Source organism: Argiope bruennichi, chromosome 5, assembly GCF_947563725.1.
Source record: "Argiope bruennichi chromosome 5, qqArgBrue1.1, whole genome shotgun sequence".
Classification (NCBI taxonomy): Eukaryota; Metazoa; Arthropoda; class Arachnida; order Araneae; family Araneidae; genus Argiope; species Argiope bruennichi.
Window position 1 is genome coordinate 40,359,429 of NC_079155.1, and position 19,537 is coordinate 40,378,965.

Below are 19,537 nucleotides of genomic sequence, written 5' to 3' on the forward strand. Positions count from 1 at the left end.
TTACTTCAGAGTAAACAAATTAAGTCCAAGAAAAGAAACATCTGTCTAATAAGTACCTTTATTTTATAAAAGCTGGGGAAAAAATGAAAGCTGTAGCACCTCTTTTTCCCCTTGAGCTGAGAGCGCCCCCTTGTGGCGTTTTAGAGAAGACAATCAGTTGAACGGGAGACCTGCATCCTGAGGTCGACTTTTTCTCTATGAGCAATCCTTGCGGTAACGCCGAATGATTTCGGTTGGAAATGGTATATAAACGAAACCATACTGTTTTCTTTAACCTAATTGTCTACGTGTGTTTGTAAATTTTGTAGTGCAACTGTGTTTGTGGAAATTAAAACTAGTGTATTTAAAACCGGGCCGTTCATTAAAAAATCACAACACACTCACTATAAAACTTCATTTTTTATAAAAAAAATTTAATTTATTATGAATTTAGTACAAAAAATCAACTTTTAAAGAGCATTTTATATTTATTTCAAACACACAGTAAATAAATATAATTTTTGAAATCGATTCTTCAACAATTGATGTTTTTAGAATAGATAAAAATTGGCAAATGATTATCAAAATGAAACAGCTTTTCACAGTGTATATAAATAAGTAAATGGAAACATTTGCTATGAAATTGTAACTTCGTTTCTGTCATTGCTGTTCGGGTTTGGTAACCTTTGCAAAACTCCTTTCTTCCCATCCAGCAGAACATAATCGCCTAAAAAAATAAAAGAAAATTTGTTTTTTTAAAAATAATTTTACTGTTCTTAAAAGGGGAGAGTTAGGTTTCATTGACTCAAGTTTATCTAACTCTACAAAAATAATTGCAAAATAAAACTGGTTTGGAGTACATGAAAATTATGGAACAAAATAATTATGTTCCATGCACTAATAATAAATAAAAATGAAATACATTGATTATTTAATTTATATACAGCATTTCTCCTCAGAAGGCATTTTCAATATACCAACATATTCTCTTCGTTTCCTTTGAAAACGCAATGATTGTCATGCGAATAACTAAAAGCTCCACGACAATTCCTGAACATCTTCCTCTAGAGCGAACGTTCTACTCGTCGGACGTATTTTATGTTGTTTATAAATTCCAAATTATTGCCTGTAATATCAGCCTTTTAAAATTAGGAAAGGAGCGAGTATTCTTATGGTTATCATCATCATGGTTATTATATTCATCCATTCATCATTCTTATGGTTATTATAATCATCCACTACTAAATGCACATTTATGTATACTTATACGAAATAACATTATATATTTAAATATCAATTTATTAAGTTCTAAATTTAGATATCAAATGCCAGAATAAATTTTGATGAGAACTGAATTTGGAACTGAATTCGAACCGATGTTCTGGATATTCGTCTTATTAAAAAACATCTATGAATAGAAACTAATGGTAGAGTAGTAGCCTCTGAATTGAATTCTATCACTGCGGATACCAGGTACAGAAATTAATTTTTACCAGGTACAGAAATTAACAATGTATCAAAAATATGTAAATTCTATTTGAGAAATATATATGAGTTTCTAGAAGTAACTGCATTTATCAGTATCTTTTTGATGTACTACTGCTGCTCTTAGTGTCTCACCTTTCTTTTGATACACTCTATATATAAACTTTAAAATTTACCAATAAGAAAATAAAAATATGTCTCCACATTTTAAACCAATACGCATAATAGACAGTACATTACGCATCTGATATGAAGTCATTACTGCTCTGTATTTACTGCAACGTATTTTTGTATTAAATTCCAGGCATTAATTAGGAGATAAAGTATTTTCGACTCTCTCTAAAAGGTGGAAAAGAAGTGAGGCATCATGGGATATCAGAAGAGTTCATTTTGATAAGTCGGGATATGTCAATACAGTTGAGTTTATTACAACCCTCCCCTATTCCCATCTTTCTGTAAATGCAGTCGTCTGTCTGAAGTTGAGGAACTTCCAGACAGGCGACTTCATCAGTTGCCATTTCGGGTGATCCAGGGAATATTACACTTTCTTATCCAGAATATTATATATATGTTTGGAAATACAGGTTGAAATTTCAAATTAACTAATTTAAATACCTGTGCGAAATTTTCTCGTGGCCTCTTGCAGGCCGACGACGCAGGGCAAACCATACTCGCGACTAACAACAGCTCCTATAAAATAGAAAAGCCAATCAGTGCACGAAATATTCGTAATATTACCATTAAAACTCTTAAAAAACAATACATTCAATAGAAAAGACTTTTTTCAAATTTTATCTTGCAAAAAGACAAATCATCATTATTCAAAAATTTATTTTTGCTTATATTTTTGGCATTATTTTTTAATTTTTTGCACTGTAATACATTACCATGTGAAATAAGTCCACCAATTTCAGTTACCACCCCAGCGATAATGGGAAAATAAGGACTCCAACCAATGTCCGTGCTGTGAGTTATTAAAATCTCGCCAGGCTGAAAAATATAAAACAGGAAATATTATGAGATGAAATGTGCTTTAAATAATACCATTATGTATTAATTTTCCTATTTATATATAATTGCGGGGCCGGCCGAAGACTCCTCGTGTGTGTAGTGGCTAGCGCACATATAAATCTGTTGTGGTCACTAAGTCCTCTATGTCGAGAGTAATACCTCTGAGGGTACTGGATTATGGGTGATCGTTCTCTGATTCAGGTCTAAATTATGATCTTGGATGAGTGAATGAAATGCATGGATGAAGTCCACCTCGTAAAAAGTGTTGTGATGTGTATGTGTAGCTAAGTCGTACTCTTGGCCCTAGATGGCGCTACTGAAAAAACAAAAGACGAATCCTTGGCTTAAAGTCACTCACTTCTAAAGTCAGTGGGCTTGTCTATGACAAGTGCCATTAAAACAACAACAATATACAATTGCTGATATTCATGCTTGTGTGCGTATTTTAATTTTATGTTCTATTGTTAATACTCATTGTTGTTATTTTTTCAACTTATCATCTCTAAATTTGAAAGATTTGGAGGGTGAGTAATTCTAAAAAAATAAAAAGTTTTTAATTTTTTGAAGACAATCTGGTATTACATATGCATTTAAATCTGTCCTTTGTTTTCATTATTCTCATCCTTTGATGAACCTGTGAGGCCGCGGTGGCCTGGTGGTAAGGTCTCGGCTTGTGAGCCGTAGTGTTTCAGGTTCGAGACCCGATTCCACCGAAGAACCGTCGTGTAAGGGGGTAAGTTCGTCCTAAAATAGCCCTAGTGTTGCTTTACAACGTTAATATAACTAAACTTTGATAAACCTGTTTTGAACAATTACTTTTTTATCACCTATACTTCATACTTTCATCAAAACTTTTGTGTTTTTTTTACTGAATTTTAATTATTTGAATGACTTTACTCTTTCACAAATTTTTCAGGTTCTTTATTTTTAATGAATTATTTGCAGAGTTTAGCCTATATTGATTCTTGTGGCATAAACCCATACTACGAAACAAAAAATGACAATATCATCTAAAATTATACAATTTTAAGTCATTAAAATTAAGAAAGAAATTAGATAGGACATTTCCACTAAAAACATTTTAAGAGGGTAGTTTTTAATATATGTTTTAGTGTTAACTGCAGAGTTTCGTCTTCATATTTGTATCGGACAAGAAGAAGAATTTCAAAAGAATCTATGACACTTACTGACGCGGTTATGGACTAATGTTGGACGTCATTCAAATATCTTTTACACTTGGGAACTGGCATAGAAAAGAGAAACTCGGAATTTGTCTTTATTAACATTTTAGAAATTTTCAAATAATATCTTATACACTTCACAATGGAACCTATACTGTGAGATCCGGCTTAATCTTATTGATTATATTTATAATTATTTAAAACAATATGATCTTAAGATCAGTTTGTCAACGGAAAATGTACGAACTTTTAAAATAGAAGTATGAAAATTTGGATGAATGAAATAAGATAGCAAAACCTATAGAGTGGTCATAAAATAACACCCTGAAGAAATAACAAAGTGAAGAAAGTATGAAAAGATGTATTCTGGCAAAAATGTTTGTAACAAAAGTCACGGACAGAAGATATTTTGATACTTTTGAATCTCAAAGTAGATCAATAATTATAATGAATGCATTGAAAATGGTATATATCCAAATGGCAAAAATATAAATGGATAAATAGCTTACAATGGGAAACTTACAAAACATAATCTTATATTAACATATATAATTATCTCGGAGCCCAAGCCTGGTGATAAGGTCTCGGCTTTGGAACTGGAGTGTTTCAGGTTCGAGACCCGATTCCACCGAAGAACCGTCGTGTAAGGGGGTCTGTTGCACTTTAAATCCGTCATGACCAAACGTCCTCCCGCTGGCGTGGTGTGGTGTGGTGTGGTGTGGAGAGGGGGGTGCCAGTTCAGGTGTCGTCCTCGTCATCTGACCGGGGTTCAAAATTACGAGGTTCGTCCCAAAATAGCCCTACTGTTGCTTCAAACGGGACGTTAATATAACCAAAACCAAACCAAAAACCAAAAAATCTCGGAGCCCAAGTGAAGCATTTTCCATGAGCTAATCTTACATCTGTAAAAAATATTGTCTCTTCAAAATTTGATATTATTTTCTTTCAGCTGCATACATTTATTTATGGTTCCCATAGACTGTATATTAAACCTGTACATATAAAACGGCAGAAATAGCTGAAATCGTACAGAAATAGCTCTTATTACTTATTGAAGAATGAAACAATCAAATATAAATAAAAATTTTAGATTGCACATTTTTACAACTGCACTGAATTCACCAATGTACTGATTTATGGAGTTACAGTTTATAATTAGAAATGTTTGGGGAGGGTTCACTATATTACCAAAATCTCCAAAACTCCAAATTAAAGTGATGTGAATAGGCATTAATCAGGAAATTTAATCAAACTCGAAAAGGGATTAGCAGCTACCAGATGGGTATGATTAGCTGTAGAAATTGATGTTATGTCTACAAAAATTTTATTATCTATTAACCTATTAACTTCATTTATTTTTCATTCAATAATTTATTTAAAACCTCTTGACTTTCATCTATTATCTCAAAAAATTATTTTATCTCAAAACTTAACAAACTGTTTCTTTAATGATATGAATATCATTTCCTTTAAATGTTAATTTGATGTACAATCTATAATCTATAATCAATTTTATGTTGCAACTCGAATTCATACAACAAAAGATTCAATAGCGTGATTTTGCTACTGTTAAAATTATAATTAAAAATTATTTTCTGTAAATATTCAGTGCAAAGTAGAATTATTACTTTTGGATATATTTCGTAATATATACACTGTTTAATTTGCATGAAACCTTGCAACAATTTGTGATTGACTGATTCAATGAAACTCGTGTTTTTTAGCTGTGTCAAATGAAGGAGTGAAGCTGTTTTTAAAATATGCATCCTATATAAATCGTTTAATAGCCTAAATAGTCAATAATCTGAGTGAACAAGCTGGTCGCCAAAGACGGTTAATTTCGATGAAATCAGTTCATTAGTATTAACTGTAGATATAACTAAGCAGGGAAACTTACTTAATAGCCGTCGTGTAATTGAATATTCAGAACAAATCATTTTATTTCCGATAATATAACAAACTATGAAACGAACTTAGATTTTATAAGAAATACAATCGTGTCCATTTTAAATTTAAATTGTAAGCATTAAATATATAACAAATGTTAAGCATTAAATATATAACAAATGTTAAGCATTAAATATATAACAAATGTTAAGCATTAAATATATTTCTTGCTCGAATAATTCAATCAATTATTCGACTAGTCGACTTTTATATTAATCTAGTGTTAATGCATTTTATAAAATATAATTAGCAAACAAATTTACTGACCTTCAAGTGACTTGCTTCATTAATATTCAAAGCTACTCTAGCGTATCCTTTTGCAATACCTTGGCTTACAGGTGTGCCTAAAATAATTAGCAGAATTTTACGTTAAAATTGAGAAAAAAAAACAGTAAAAAATATTTTGAAATGATATGAATTATCCACCGATTAAAATATTTAACCCTCTCATTCCGTTAGATGACTTGCATTCAGATATATGGGAATATTGGAATGCCAGAATCTCTCCATCAAAAGTAAGAATATTTCTTATCCCTTTTCTGGATCCTAATGATAGCTCCTACTCTTAAAGGTTCAATGTACAAAAGAGGACAGAACTTATACCACTGTTAATAAGTAAATGTATACTCGGATAAAACCTATGTCCCCGCAATTCATCCGGACAAGAGTATCTAACAGAAAAAAAATCACACTTCGGATATTCAATAAATCTTATTTAGAAAAAGACAGGAATTTAACAAGGATATCCAAGCATTTCGTGTGCAATCGTAATTTCATTTAGGGGTGTCTGGACCGTTTCAGCATTAATAAAGTTATTAGGAAATTTGTAATATTTTAGAAATCACTCAAATAACACATTTTACTGCTGAAGTCTCATATTGAGTGCTTCCATTGTTTGCCACCAGATGGCGCTGTAGTTACTCATACTCTGTAGGCCATCATCATTTTAGAAATCAAATATGTGGCAATATTTGTCGTCGTTCATAACATATTTTACTGCCCTAAGTTCATATCAAAAGATATTTAGTGATTCCATTGTTTGCCACCAGATGGCGCTGCAATTAATTTTACTATGTAGAGTATGATAATTTTAGACATCAAGTATATGGCAATACTTGCCATTGTTCTTAGATTAATAAATTGTAGAAAGACTTTAATGGACATCCAGCATAGTGATCGAAATAGCATCTTTCCTCATCCGCTGATTGGGTTTAGAATTTAATATATGTATATATAGATTTTACTTCAAAATGAGATGCGAAATGAATTCGAATTCAAAAGAGTTTTGATTTGTTTTGATTCATCAAAATGTTGAAAACAAATTTCCAAACGACAACAAAACTTCATCGTTTCTTATTTTATGCAAGAGGAAATAAAAATGTGTTTATTATAACTAAAATTACATCAATATTTAAATATAAATTACCTTTCATAACTAAATCTGCAACATCTTGGTAAGCATCTGCTGATTCATCTTCATAATTTATCTGAAAATAAAAAAGAGGCTTTTATTAATGAGTGTTTCCTAACGAGCAAAATATTTCGTATTTTCGTAAAAAGAAAAGAAGACGAATTACAAATAATACTCACCGGTTTTGGAAGACCTTTCATTATTTCAGGATATTTAAATTTTTGAAGAGTTGGAAACACTTTCCTCCGATGAATGGCTCTGAAAAAATTAGGGAAAAATTAGCCTTTTAAGGCCTAATAATTCATATTTTTTTTATTATTTTCTTTTAAAACAACATGGAATTATTGGTGGTAAGTAATATATGCTAACAATTTCTGTTCTACATTATTTAAAAATTCTAAAATTAATGAGTGTTCGAGCACCAGAATCTCTAAAAATTAAGAATTTTAAGAATTTTGAATTATTTTAAGTTCTTTGTCATAAGTCTTTTCTAAACAAATATTATTTCAATTTGAAGGATAATTACTCGTATCAGAAATCTAGTTCTGGTAAGAAAATAAATAAATTTTACTTTAAAATATGTTTTTTTTAAAAAAACAGAGATTTTATGAGATTATTTAAATACTTTTTCTATCCTTTTCTTAGAAATATGAGGATAGAAATTTAGAAAAGAAAGTCATAGAGATGTAATTTTTTTAATACGGTTTTCATTGTTAAAACTTTTATTATATTAAAAGAATGTTTGAATTTTTTTTAAATATTGATACGTAGATGAACGTTTTTTTGAAATTATAAAAATATTTCTATAAATGATTTTTTGTATTGTATAGAAGACAAACTACTATCTACTATCTACTACAAACTACTATCTATTATTTATAAAAATTTTCAACTTAAAAATTTAAAACAACTATACATAATTTTTCTACTTTATCCCACATTATTTTCAAATTATTTTCTACATTATTATGATTGCTTTCTGCATTGTAACTATCAAATTTTTCTAATTCTTAATACAACATTTTATAAATAAAAGTGTGTGGTACAGTGAGAAAATATATTCTGATTTGCTAGTTTTAAGCGTTCATTTATCTTACTTCATTTATCTTTCTGCTTACACTTTCTAAGCTGACTTCGAAATTGTATTAAATCTCATTGTATAATAATAGTTTAATATTTGTAAAATACACATATAATATAAACTATATGTATTATGTATACTAACAAATGCTTATACGTTTGTTACAATGCATGGATATTGTCTGAAGCTTTTCTATCCCCAGAGTTTGTTCCCTACATTACGCGGACTTGTTGCCGTTTACTAAATAAACAATAAATAGTCTTGATCATCGAGAGTAACCCAAAAAGTATTATACACTGAAGGAAAAAAAATCCCAACACCAAGAAAAATTATTGTAGGTTAATGTAATTTGGACAATGCATTTGTTTAGCTAAGATGTTTAATTGATTAAATTTCAAGGTCACAGGTTAATTTTAACTCAAGAAAATGCATTTGAAATGTGAAATGCTGTTACATTAGTAACCGGTGTATCCGCTAGAATTTCAAATGTTAGCCTGCAAACGTGCATGCCTTGTGTCATACAGTTGTCGAATGTCACTTTGTGGTATTGAGTTTCATGCTTGTTGTACTTGTTCTGTCAATACTGGGATTGTCAATGCTGGCTGTGGAAGATGATGGAGTTTTCGTCCAGTGCTATCCCATACGTGCTCAATTGGAGACAGATCTGGTGATCTAGCAAGGCAAGGTAACATGTCGACACACTATAGAGCACGTTGCGTTACAACATCGGTATGAGGGTGAGCAATATCCTGTTGGAAAACCGCCTTTGAATGCTGTTCATGAATGGCAGCACTACAGGTTGAATCACCAGACTGACGTATAAATTTGCAGTCAGTGTGTTTGGGATAACCACGAGAGTGCTCCTGCTGTCATAGGAAATTGCTACCTAGACCATGACTCCAGGTGTAGGTCCAGTATGTCTAGGCCGCAGATAGTTTGGTTCCATGCGTTCCACTGGCCTCCTTCTGACCAACACACTAGCATCAAGGCAAAACCTGCTTTCATCAGAAAACATAACAGATATCCATTCCGTCCTCCAATGAACTCTGGCTTGATACCATCGGCGCCCCAAACGGCAATGGCTTGGTGTCAATGGAATACATGCTACAGGGCGCATGGCTTGGAACTGTCCTTGAAGTAACCGATTTATAACAGTTCGTTGTGTCACTATAGTACCAACTGTAGCTCGAATTTCTATCGCAGACGCAGTACAATGCGCCACAGCTGTACGCCAAATACGGCGTTCTTCCCTTTCAGTAGTATTAAATGACCGCCCGGAACCCGGTCTTCTGCAGGCAATATCATCCCTTGATCACTGCTCCCAACAATCATGCACAGTGGACACATTCCGGCCAAGTTTTTCTGCAATATCGCGAGAAAAAAATCCACCTTCTCGTAGTCTTATTACGCGACCTCGTTCAAACTCGGTGAGCTGTTGATAATGGTTTCTTCGTCTTCTTAAAGGCATTCTTGGCTAACACCAACTCAATACACCAAATTTCAAAGATAAAAAACGCTCACGAACTTTACAGCATGCATATAAAGCAAACCTGATTTGCAAGTTCTGAGTGGCGCTACTACTACCATTTAGTACCAGTATTAAATCAAGCTTTTATTAAATAAATAATTTAACTGATTCTAGATACTCTTCCTGAAAATACTAAATTAACATATCATCATAGAAATAAAATATATGGGAACAATAATTTCAATAATCTAACATGCTAGAACGTAGGTGTCCATCTTTACAAACATGGACCAAGTCAATATAAATTTTAAAATACTGTCCATGTATACCAGACATATCTAATATGCATGAATCATTCGTTTCTCCTAGTTCTAATATGTTTATAACCGAAGCTTGTATTTACACTATAGAGGGTGATTTTCCCTCAATACTCATCTCTTGAGAAATATCTTAGTTATGAACTCTCAATAATTGAATTATACGAAACAATTCTTCAGATTCAATGAAACGGCGATTGCGAAAAGTTTAGCTATCTTTGCATTATTGAATAATGTACTAAAATTGTACCATCATAATAATAGAAAGCTGCTTCTTACTTCGAAATGATAGCAGGTGATCTGGTATTTAGGAGGTCTTGAATTTCATCAAACGTGAAAAAGAAAATCAGATCTTCGTCAGGGATGCGCCCTTCAGATACCATTTGCTTTCCAAGACGTCTACAGGCCTTTCTCCAGTAATCGAAGCATTTCATGGTGTTTGCCTAGTAATATTCGTAAAAAAACATAGATAAATTAAAAAAAAATATTCCTATAAAAACAACTTTCTCTAACAATGTGTTATCTAATGCCCTTCGTATAAAATTGTGGACCTTCGGTAAAACCGAACTGGTATTGGAGAACAACAATTACGGAATATTGATATTTGGCGCCAGTTTAACACTTTTTATGAATCTATCATACGATCCTTGGCTTGGAAAAGTGAAACTGAAAAGGATCCCTGGCTTGGAAAAGTGAAATTGAAAAGGTGAGGATGTTACACTTCCTGTTTTTTAAGAGTGAAATTAACTCCTTGGAGTAATAGTCTTTCTAATAATTGCTCTAAAGTCAGGAGCAATGTTGGTTGGTTTGGTTTAATATTAATGTCCCGTTTTTAAAGCAACACTAAGGCTATTTTGAGACGGACCTCGTAATTTTGAACCGCTGTCAGACGACACCGGTGTTGGCCCTCTCCTCCTCTACGAACTTTCACACCACATTAGGAAGAAGAAGGAAATTGTTCTTTGGGACTTCAATATATATTGTTCATATTTTTATGTGAAAAGGGACATTTAATAATGTTTTGAAAAATGAAAATTTTTAAAATTTAAATTCAAGGCATCTGTTTTTGAATGTGGTGAGTACTTCCAAAAAGCTGTAGTGGATATTCGATTTAATTATGTAATCTATAAATGCAACTTCAAATACCTACGTCTTTAGAAACGTACAACTTAAGAACAAGAAAAACATTATTTTGAGAAAACCACAGTCCTCAAGAGCTATCTAATTGTTTATCAAATAATTATTCAATTAAATAAAAAATACTAACTCACCTTACATGCTTCTCTTGCTCGGACAAATCTACGACACTGAGGCAAAATAAACCTTAGATATAACCTATAAAGATAATTTTGCTTTTAATAAAATAATAATAATAATAACTTTCTAAAAATTAATCTTGCAAATGAGATAAGTGTGAAATGTGTATCACAGAATGAAATATAAAACATAATTGCCAATTGCATGAAAGTCATTTAAAATTTCATATTTTATATTTAAGAACTTTCATACCTTTATTCTGATCAGAGGTGCTTTTATATTTATGAAAAGAAAATTGCCCTTAAAAGAGCATCTAATCATGCATTTAATTGAGTTTTATAACAATACACAAAACAGTTGGTCGAAATAATCAAATTGAATCACACATGATTATTTCAGTTCATGCAATAGAAAAATCAAATTCTTATATATTTTTTTGCGAAATTAAATACTTATTCAATGGTAAAGAATACGCCTTATCACTTAATCACTAGCTCAGTATTTCTAAGTAATTTTACAAAGATTGTCCCGAAATAACAATAAACAACATTCGTATTTCCAGAAACGCTACCGCACTATCTGACAAATATATAAGCATATTTGGTAATCCATTAGCTAATGATGGCATGACCTTCGAGGCAATTTAAGCAATCAAAATTTGCACAAAATAAGTAGAAATATATTATTTTCCATTCTTATTTTATGAGACAGTGCAAGCATAATTTATATATGCCAATATCACTACATTTCTGCTTTTTGTGCCCCCCTGTAAAAAGGGGTTGTGCAAGCGAATGTGTGAGTTTCATCTTCATATGAGCTAGAAGTCAGACTTCTGCCCTTTGGTGCTCAGGGGTCTCTAACCTCAGAAGCTACTGCACCCCCTTTCCGTGGTAACGCGGACACGACATCATCATCAATTATTGAGTTGAGAAGGAAATGAAATTTAATTAGCAGTGAGTAAGAATATTTTTTGTGGGTTTTAAAAAGATAAAAGATAAATAAAATATTCCGTATTTTATTCAGGCATTTCCCCCCCTTAAATTATCTATCTGTTCGCATTATCGTTAACCAATGAGTGAAACGAAACATATTAAGTGTTGTTGAATCAACAGATAGAGCAATTAGAAAATGCAAGCAAAGCTGACAATTACTATCGACAGCATATGCAGGTGATTTTTGCTAAATATTTTAACAACAACTGAAAACGATAGCATAAGGCGGAAATTTCACATAATATATTATTTTACAATTTTAATTAATTACCCTATAAAACTGTTTCAATTTTCATATTTTTTAAGAATTTAAACGCTTTAAACACATTTAAAACATTATTATAACAAAATAGGGGTATTTTCGTTGTCAGTTTATAAATCTCTGTCTTAAACTTTAGATCTGTTTATCTATATTAAAATCTCTAATGATTCCAATTTTAACTTACTTAGACTTGAAACTCAAAGGTATGTGGACTTTGGAAAATATCTCGTCGATGTTTTCTTCTTTCTTTTCTGCCCCTTTATTTACTCCAGCAAGATTCTGTAACAGCAAAAAAAAAAAATCTATTCAAACAAATAAAAAAATTTAAACCGCATTGTTTATAATCAATATATAGATTTTTCTACTATTAAAGTAATTCTTTAAATATTAATTTCTGCTGAAACTGTGGTGTGTGTGTGTGCGTTGGCACTCTTCAGGTCAAACCATTTAAACCAAAACATTCTACCACGGTACACATATATTTCAAGTAGGGAATATATACTTCGAAACGATTTTCATGAATTTTTAAATACAATTTAGATTTATAAAAATAAAATGCAATTTTCAATTCGATATTTTCTTAAAATATTAGAGTGCAAAAAGGATTTTTACAACATTTTAAAATTCTAAAAATTATATTTTCAATCATGCCAGTTTTCTTTCAATTTTAAATTCATTTTTGAAACATACTTTAAATTCTTTATATAATGATGCATTTCATCGTTGAGATGAATACCATTTTCATTTATTTTCAACTTAGAAATTTTTTCTTCTTTGATGATCTGAATTTTGAGATTCAACCGATATTTCCATGTTGAGTAATCAGAATCGAGTCATCATCGCCATGCCAAAGCTTACTGTAAAAATGAAGATCAGGCCGCCATGACGGTAAAATCAGAGAGTGAGATGAAGGCATAATGACTTCCATCATGGGACATTTCATCGTCCACCACGAATGAAAGAGCACAATCCCATATCAGTATGATGTCAGCTCAATTCCAGATTACTACTATAATTGTCAGAGAAGCGGGAATCTACTTATTTATATATCAACTTCTCATCTCCATATCTGATGGGCTTTCCCCAATGGAGTACGCCTGTTACTATATAAGATATATAAGATGTAATATATGCTCATGAGTTAAATTAAGCAAATAATAAAAAAATGAATTAGTAATATTACAGGAACGGTGATTTTATAGGATTATTTTGAAAAGTGTCCACCGTGGTACTTATCAACACTATTTGTTAGCGAATACTTTTGAAAGTGTAATGTGGTTACATTCTCATATTCCAGTATTGAGAAAATCCCCTCTCCCCTAAAAAAATCGCAAATTATTTATAAATAGAATTGGCTTAATTAATTTAATAATATTATAATTCTGTTTTGTAGCAGCACTAGAAAATTTTGATTTGGACCTCGCCATTTAAAATCATGGTCAAGTGACGAGGATGATACCTAAGCGGGAGGGCCTTCTTCGAGCTACCGCAAGCTACATTACTCGCCAGCGGGGGAATGTAGCATTTGGCCTCCATGTACTTAACCTCCACCTTTCCAGCTCACGCGACTGTCCTTCGATTTAATCAAGGATTAGAAGTAGGAATCATCTGGTCTTAAAACCGACCCCTTATTCGAATTTGGAAAATTTATGGTCCATATAATAGCCCATAAATGGAAGAACATTGGCTTTATTTGGTTTAATTATTTTACCATTCCATTTCGAAGCAACACTAGAACTATTTTGGATGGAACCTCGTCATTTTGAACAACGTTCAAATAGCAAGGACGGTACTCAAGCAAATGTGCCCTTTGAGAATTGTCGCATGCACCAACCACATCTCTTTCGCTTCCTTGGGTTTATTATCTATCAGACACGTGACATTCTTTTGTCTATTAAAGTTTTGAAGCTGGAATTTTCTGTCCTTGAAACAGAGACCATATTCGAAATTGTAAAATATATGGCCCATAAATGATATTGGAAATATATTTACCTGTAAAATCTTGATCAATGGTTTGGGATCCATATACCAAGTAGTAGAATGCACATCTGTCTGAAAATGGATTTGAAAAAAAATTTTGCCATTCAATTTTTAAAATTTATGTTTAATTCTAAAAAGTTTCAGGGATTTCTAATAGAAAAATTTACCTCTTGAATACATCTATGGCCATGCCTTTCAAGAAATTGCTTGAAATTATTTCCAGATAATGAAGTAGTCGTATTTAACCATTCTTCAGCTTCCTATCAAATAATTTTTTAATTAATAAGACGCCAGTACATTTTCCATCAGTACAAAAGGATGAATGCTGAATGTTTGAAAAAATTTCGAATCTAACGTAAAAAAACTACAGAACATTATAATTTAATACAATAGATTTAAAAATGCATAAACTGCTAAAGAATCCTCAAATAGATAGTAACAATATGAATACTGTAAACCTTGATTTATTACTTATATTTTTATGTTTTATATTATATAGATATATATAATTTTTCTTTTTGTTTTTTTTTATATTTTGATTTATTTTATTATTTTATTGTATTAAATTATAATGTTCTGTAGTTTTTTTACGTTAGATTCGAAATTTTTCTCTGCTTTATTCTAATCATCATAATTTTACTGGTTCCATAAAGATTGATTTTGAATTACTGGAATTGACGCTTTATCACATATAAATATATCAATATTTTTTTCATGAATGTTTATAAGAAATTTCATTTTCAATACCAGTGGATGGGCACTGATGAATCAACCAGTGGATCCACTAGTACCCATCCCTATCCATCTCACACTCACCAGAAAGTGCAAACAGAAAGAACAGAAGAAGCAACAGAATAAAGGAAGGTTTATTATACCCCAAGACAATTTCTAATAAATTTTTATTTGTGCATGCACAACTAAATTCTGATTTTTTGCTTTTGTCAAAATCAAAAATACCAAAAACGCGAAAATGTTTCAGAATTTTTTTTTCCCGATTTCTTTATATACATATTGTGTCATTGTTTTAATAAATGGAGCAAAACATAAAAAACTGATAAACTGAAAACTCACTTTACACAGGAAAAAGTCCTTGATAATTAAAATAATTATCTATTAATATCTTAAATATTTAGATTTCTCTTTTCAAACATTTTATTTTTCTTTTGAAAGTATCGATTCAATCTAATGATTCTAAAGAATTCTTCTAAACTGCTTACCTCGATTGTCATAGATCGAAATTTTTCACGGCCAATATCTTTTGTTATTTGTGATGCCAGTCTCTGAAAGATAAAAATAGAAGTGCCAGATAAAAAAATAAATGTCAAAATGTTTGATATCAATTTTATTCGCATTATTTTACCTGCATGGCTTGAGGAACATCTGCACTTTCTACTTCAGAAGTAGAGGCCAAAAACAAAGAAAAATCACTGTAGACATCAGAACCTGTAGGAAACCATTCGTCAAATTTGAATCATCATACATTTTCTTGAAATCTAACTTCCCAATATTTCGATATTCTGTTTTATTCTGGAGAAATAACTTTAAAAACTTCTATAAAGAGGAAGGATTTTAAATTACTTTTGCAATCTAAAGTGTTTCCCAAAATTAATGCAAGATATGAATTTACCACCATTCGTGCTGTAAAGTGTTAACGACCCTATTGAAAAAACCCATTTGACAGCTGACAGTTTAGGGTTAGTAAAAATGGAACGTTACACGACAGAACAACGTATCAACACAAGATTTAAATTAAATAAAAAAAAACAGTTTTTTTTTCTTTAAATTGTTATATTTAATTGAGTCGTAAAGTACACGGGATAGGGCTATATATGGGATAGAGCAAATGGCCTCTACGGCTTTGCTGGCACATACGCACTCTTTTGTTAAAATTTTCCATGACCATTTTGCACAAATGTGGCTGAATTTTGTTGATGCAGCTTTGAATTTCATTCTTCAATGCACGCTTGCTTGTCGGCCTGCTGGAATTGATCACTGACTTCAAATAAAACTATATAAAAAGAAATCCATTGGTGTTAAATCACATGATCTAGGGGGCCGATTCTCAAATTTTCGAACTATAGCCACCAGATTTTGATTATTTTTCAAATAATGTTCAACAATAAAAAACTTTGTTTCATCGTGTGGCGCTCCCTTTTTACAAATCCTAAACTATCAGCTGTCAAAGGGTTGTTTTAATAAGGTGGCCAACACTTTACTATTATATTAGCAAACTCACGAATATTAGCAAATTCAAATATTCGGTTAAATTTGGGACACCTTTTATTTTTAAAATCTAGTACTAAAATTCATAATATAGAATATGTGCGGAAACGATGATTAAAAATTGTTTCGTTGTGATAATTAATGCCATAATTCATTTTGAAACGTGAGTACATTTCATAATGTGGTTTAACGATGAATAGTGTGAATTTGATTTTGTATTTATTAGTTTGAAATAAAAAGTAAATAAAAATTTATAATACATAATATACTCGATTATTAAAGTTTTAATAAAATAAAAAATTATCGTAGGTTAATCTAAAGATTTTTCTCTCATTTTTAGGCTCACAATAAAAGTCAGAACGAGTGGTATCTCCTAAACTTCTTCAAAAAAGATCTTGTTTCTTCTTCTCTATCCCCTGTATAAAATTGCAGATCTTGGGCAAGGTCACAAATACACTGCATAACACTGGCTTCATAACAAATGCTTCAATAATACTTTGATATATTCCAATATTGTTACTGTATACTTTTTTGGGGGGGGAGATTCAAACTAAATTTTGACAATTAGTTTAGTTTAGTTATTTTAACGTCCCGTTGTAAAGCAACACTAGGGCTATTTTGGGACGGACCTCGTAATTTTGAACCTCGGTCAGATGACGAGGACGACACCTGAGCCGGCACCCCTGGCTCCACACCACACCACACCAGCAGGAGGACGTTTGGTCTGACGGATTTAACGTGCAACAGACCCCCTTACTCGATGGTTCTTCCGTGGAATCGGGTCTCGAACCTGAAACTCTACGGCTCACAAGTCGAGACCTTACCACCAGGCCACCGCAAAATTTTGACACGGAATTACAGTTGTAATCACAAACAAACATATCGAAATCAATTTTTTTAAAGTCATTCCATCTTTGAATAAACGCATTTACATGAATTCGAAAGTACATAACCAACAGATGGTCCACTTCTTGTCGAATTTCATTGAAAATTTAACAAGAATATACAGTTGAGATTCTAAATCCGCATAACATATTTCATTGATCTAGATCTTTTCGTTTCGTAGCTATAGAATTCACTTATACTTCAACTTTCCGACAGACAAATTTAATACGTATGGATTTCTTTCGACTGATAGAAATCTATAAATTTGAAAAATTTCCAAAGCAAAAATTCCATTTATCAAATTTCATTCGTCTAGCTCAAAGCATATTTTTGAGTTATCGTTTTCACAGACAGAGACAAAATGACAAAAATATGTTTCTCCGATTCAGAGATTTCTGAAACATAGAGATTTGTCATAATTTTGACTTCACATTTTTTGTCTATTGCGCTATTTCCTCTAAACTTTGTATACCAGGAAGTAAAAAAATTATGTGGTTAATTCTGAAAAATGTCCACCAATTATTTTTATTATCTTTGTAATTAGAGTTTCGAGATTTAAAGAACAATTAAACAAAACGAAAATATCATTAAAGAAATGCACTAAGCTCAAAGAATACTTTAATGAATATATTGCAGATCATTAAAAGGCAATGGCAATGGGTCGATCAATAAAAGAAAAATAAATATTAAATTTGAATTTTTTTTATTATTATTGTTTGAAATGTTTGAGCCATTATAGATTTTTAAAATAACATTTTGACATTATTTATCCTCCATATTGAGCCTTAGTAAAATCGAATAAGTTAATATCTATTTTACCGTATTGCTTATATAATTATTCAGAGATAATTAAATGCTCTAAAATAGGGCGAATTAAAATATTTGCATTACAACAAACAAATAGGACAAAGACTGGACTGATACAGACAGACAGAATTTTTCACTGTAATCCACATGGTTTAGCTATAAAAATGATTTCGATTGTAAAAGGTTTATATCTCTCTTTTTCTTTTATATATTTATATAATTGCATTGAAATTCTAAATATTATTATCATTATTTTTCATTTAACCTGAGCTTCAAAATTTGTCGTGGTATGACTTTGCTCTTATTAAATCCTCTTTATTAAATTATTTAACAGAATTTTTATCTGTAATCCCCATGTTTTAGCAATACAAAATTGTTTCGATTGTAAAACATCTCTCTCTTTCTTTTGTATATTCATAAAATTGCCCTGATATTCCAATTTTTATTACTATTATTATTATTATTGTATTTAACCTAAGCTTTAAAATTTGTCTTAGTATAACTTTGCTCTTATTAAATATTCTTTTTTAAAATGTTTAAATTCTAGAAGGGGCATTGTTTTATACAATAATTAATCAAATAGCTCATTCATACCTCAAAGCTTAAAATTATTCAACATTAAGAATATACGAAATTATTTTCCTTGCTTACTATTTTTTGCATCCTTCGATAAAACATTGTACATAGACATATTCCATTCCGAGGAGACAGATGAACATGTCATATGTCTTTCACATACCTAAACATATGAAAAGAAAGACCATAAATCCATGAAAAAAATAAACAAGACAATATAATTTTTTTTAAAAAATAAAATGATAAAGTTTTTCGGTACCTAAATTGTTACATAAGGCAGTGTTTATGAAACCGAAGATGATGTCGTGCCTTAATATAAGTTATTTAATTACCACTAAAATTGTGTGACGTCATCCTAAAACAAATTTGCGCTGCGTGTGTGTGTAATTAAGACAAAAAGCAGAAAAAAAAAGAGCGAGGAAAAGTATTTGATCACTGTAGAGAAATGAAGGCCAGCGCAATTCGGAAATTGTAATGAATCTAGAATTCGAAACTCGAGAAATACTTACATGATTATTATTCCATTAAAAAAATATTAGATTGACAATTTTCGATCTATTGAAAAGAAATATGTTAGTTTTTAATATTGCCGCATTGAAAAAGAGACAGTCGAATCCACGTGGCCGATGGTCATGGCACTGGTCTCGTAATCAAGAGACCGTAGGTTCGAATCCC

The 19,537-nt window shown here is 31.2% G+C and overlaps 1 protein-coding gene across 1 annotated transcript in view; it reads right to left on the minus strand.

Annotated features, from left to right (window-relative positions):
* Positions 1-444: 444 nt before the first annotated feature.
* Positions 445-19,537, minus strand: part of LOC129968807 (putative phosphoenolpyruvate synthase) — a 58,577-nt gene continuing 39,484 nt past the window's right edge. Inside the window, exons 27-40 of the mRNA XM_056083070.1 lie at positions 18,938-19,025; positions 15,732-15,814; positions 15,589-15,651; positions 14,539-14,631; positions 14,384-14,443; positions 12,576-12,670; positions 11,152-11,215; positions 10,160-10,323; positions 7,194-7,272; positions 7,030-7,090; positions 5,871-5,947; positions 2,352-2,454; positions 2,080-2,154; positions 445-706 (exon numbers count right to left, since the gene is read on the minus strand). Of these exons, the coding sequence (XP_055939045.1) occupies positions 615-706; positions 2,080-2,154; positions 2,352-2,454; positions 5,871-5,947; positions 7,030-7,090; positions 7,194-7,272; positions 10,160-10,323; positions 11,152-11,215; positions 12,576-12,670; positions 14,384-14,443; positions 14,539-14,631; positions 15,589-15,651; positions 15,732-15,814; positions 18,938-19,025 (1,197 nt within the window). The 3' untranslated portion in view covers positions 445-614. The remainder of the gene's footprint in view (positions 707-2,079; positions 2,155-2,351; positions 2,455-5,870; positions 5,948-7,029; positions 7,091-7,193; positions 7,273-10,159; positions 10,324-11,151; positions 11,216-12,575; positions 12,671-14,383; positions 14,444-14,538; positions 14,632-15,588; positions 15,652-15,731; positions 15,815-18,937; positions 19,026-19,537) is intronic.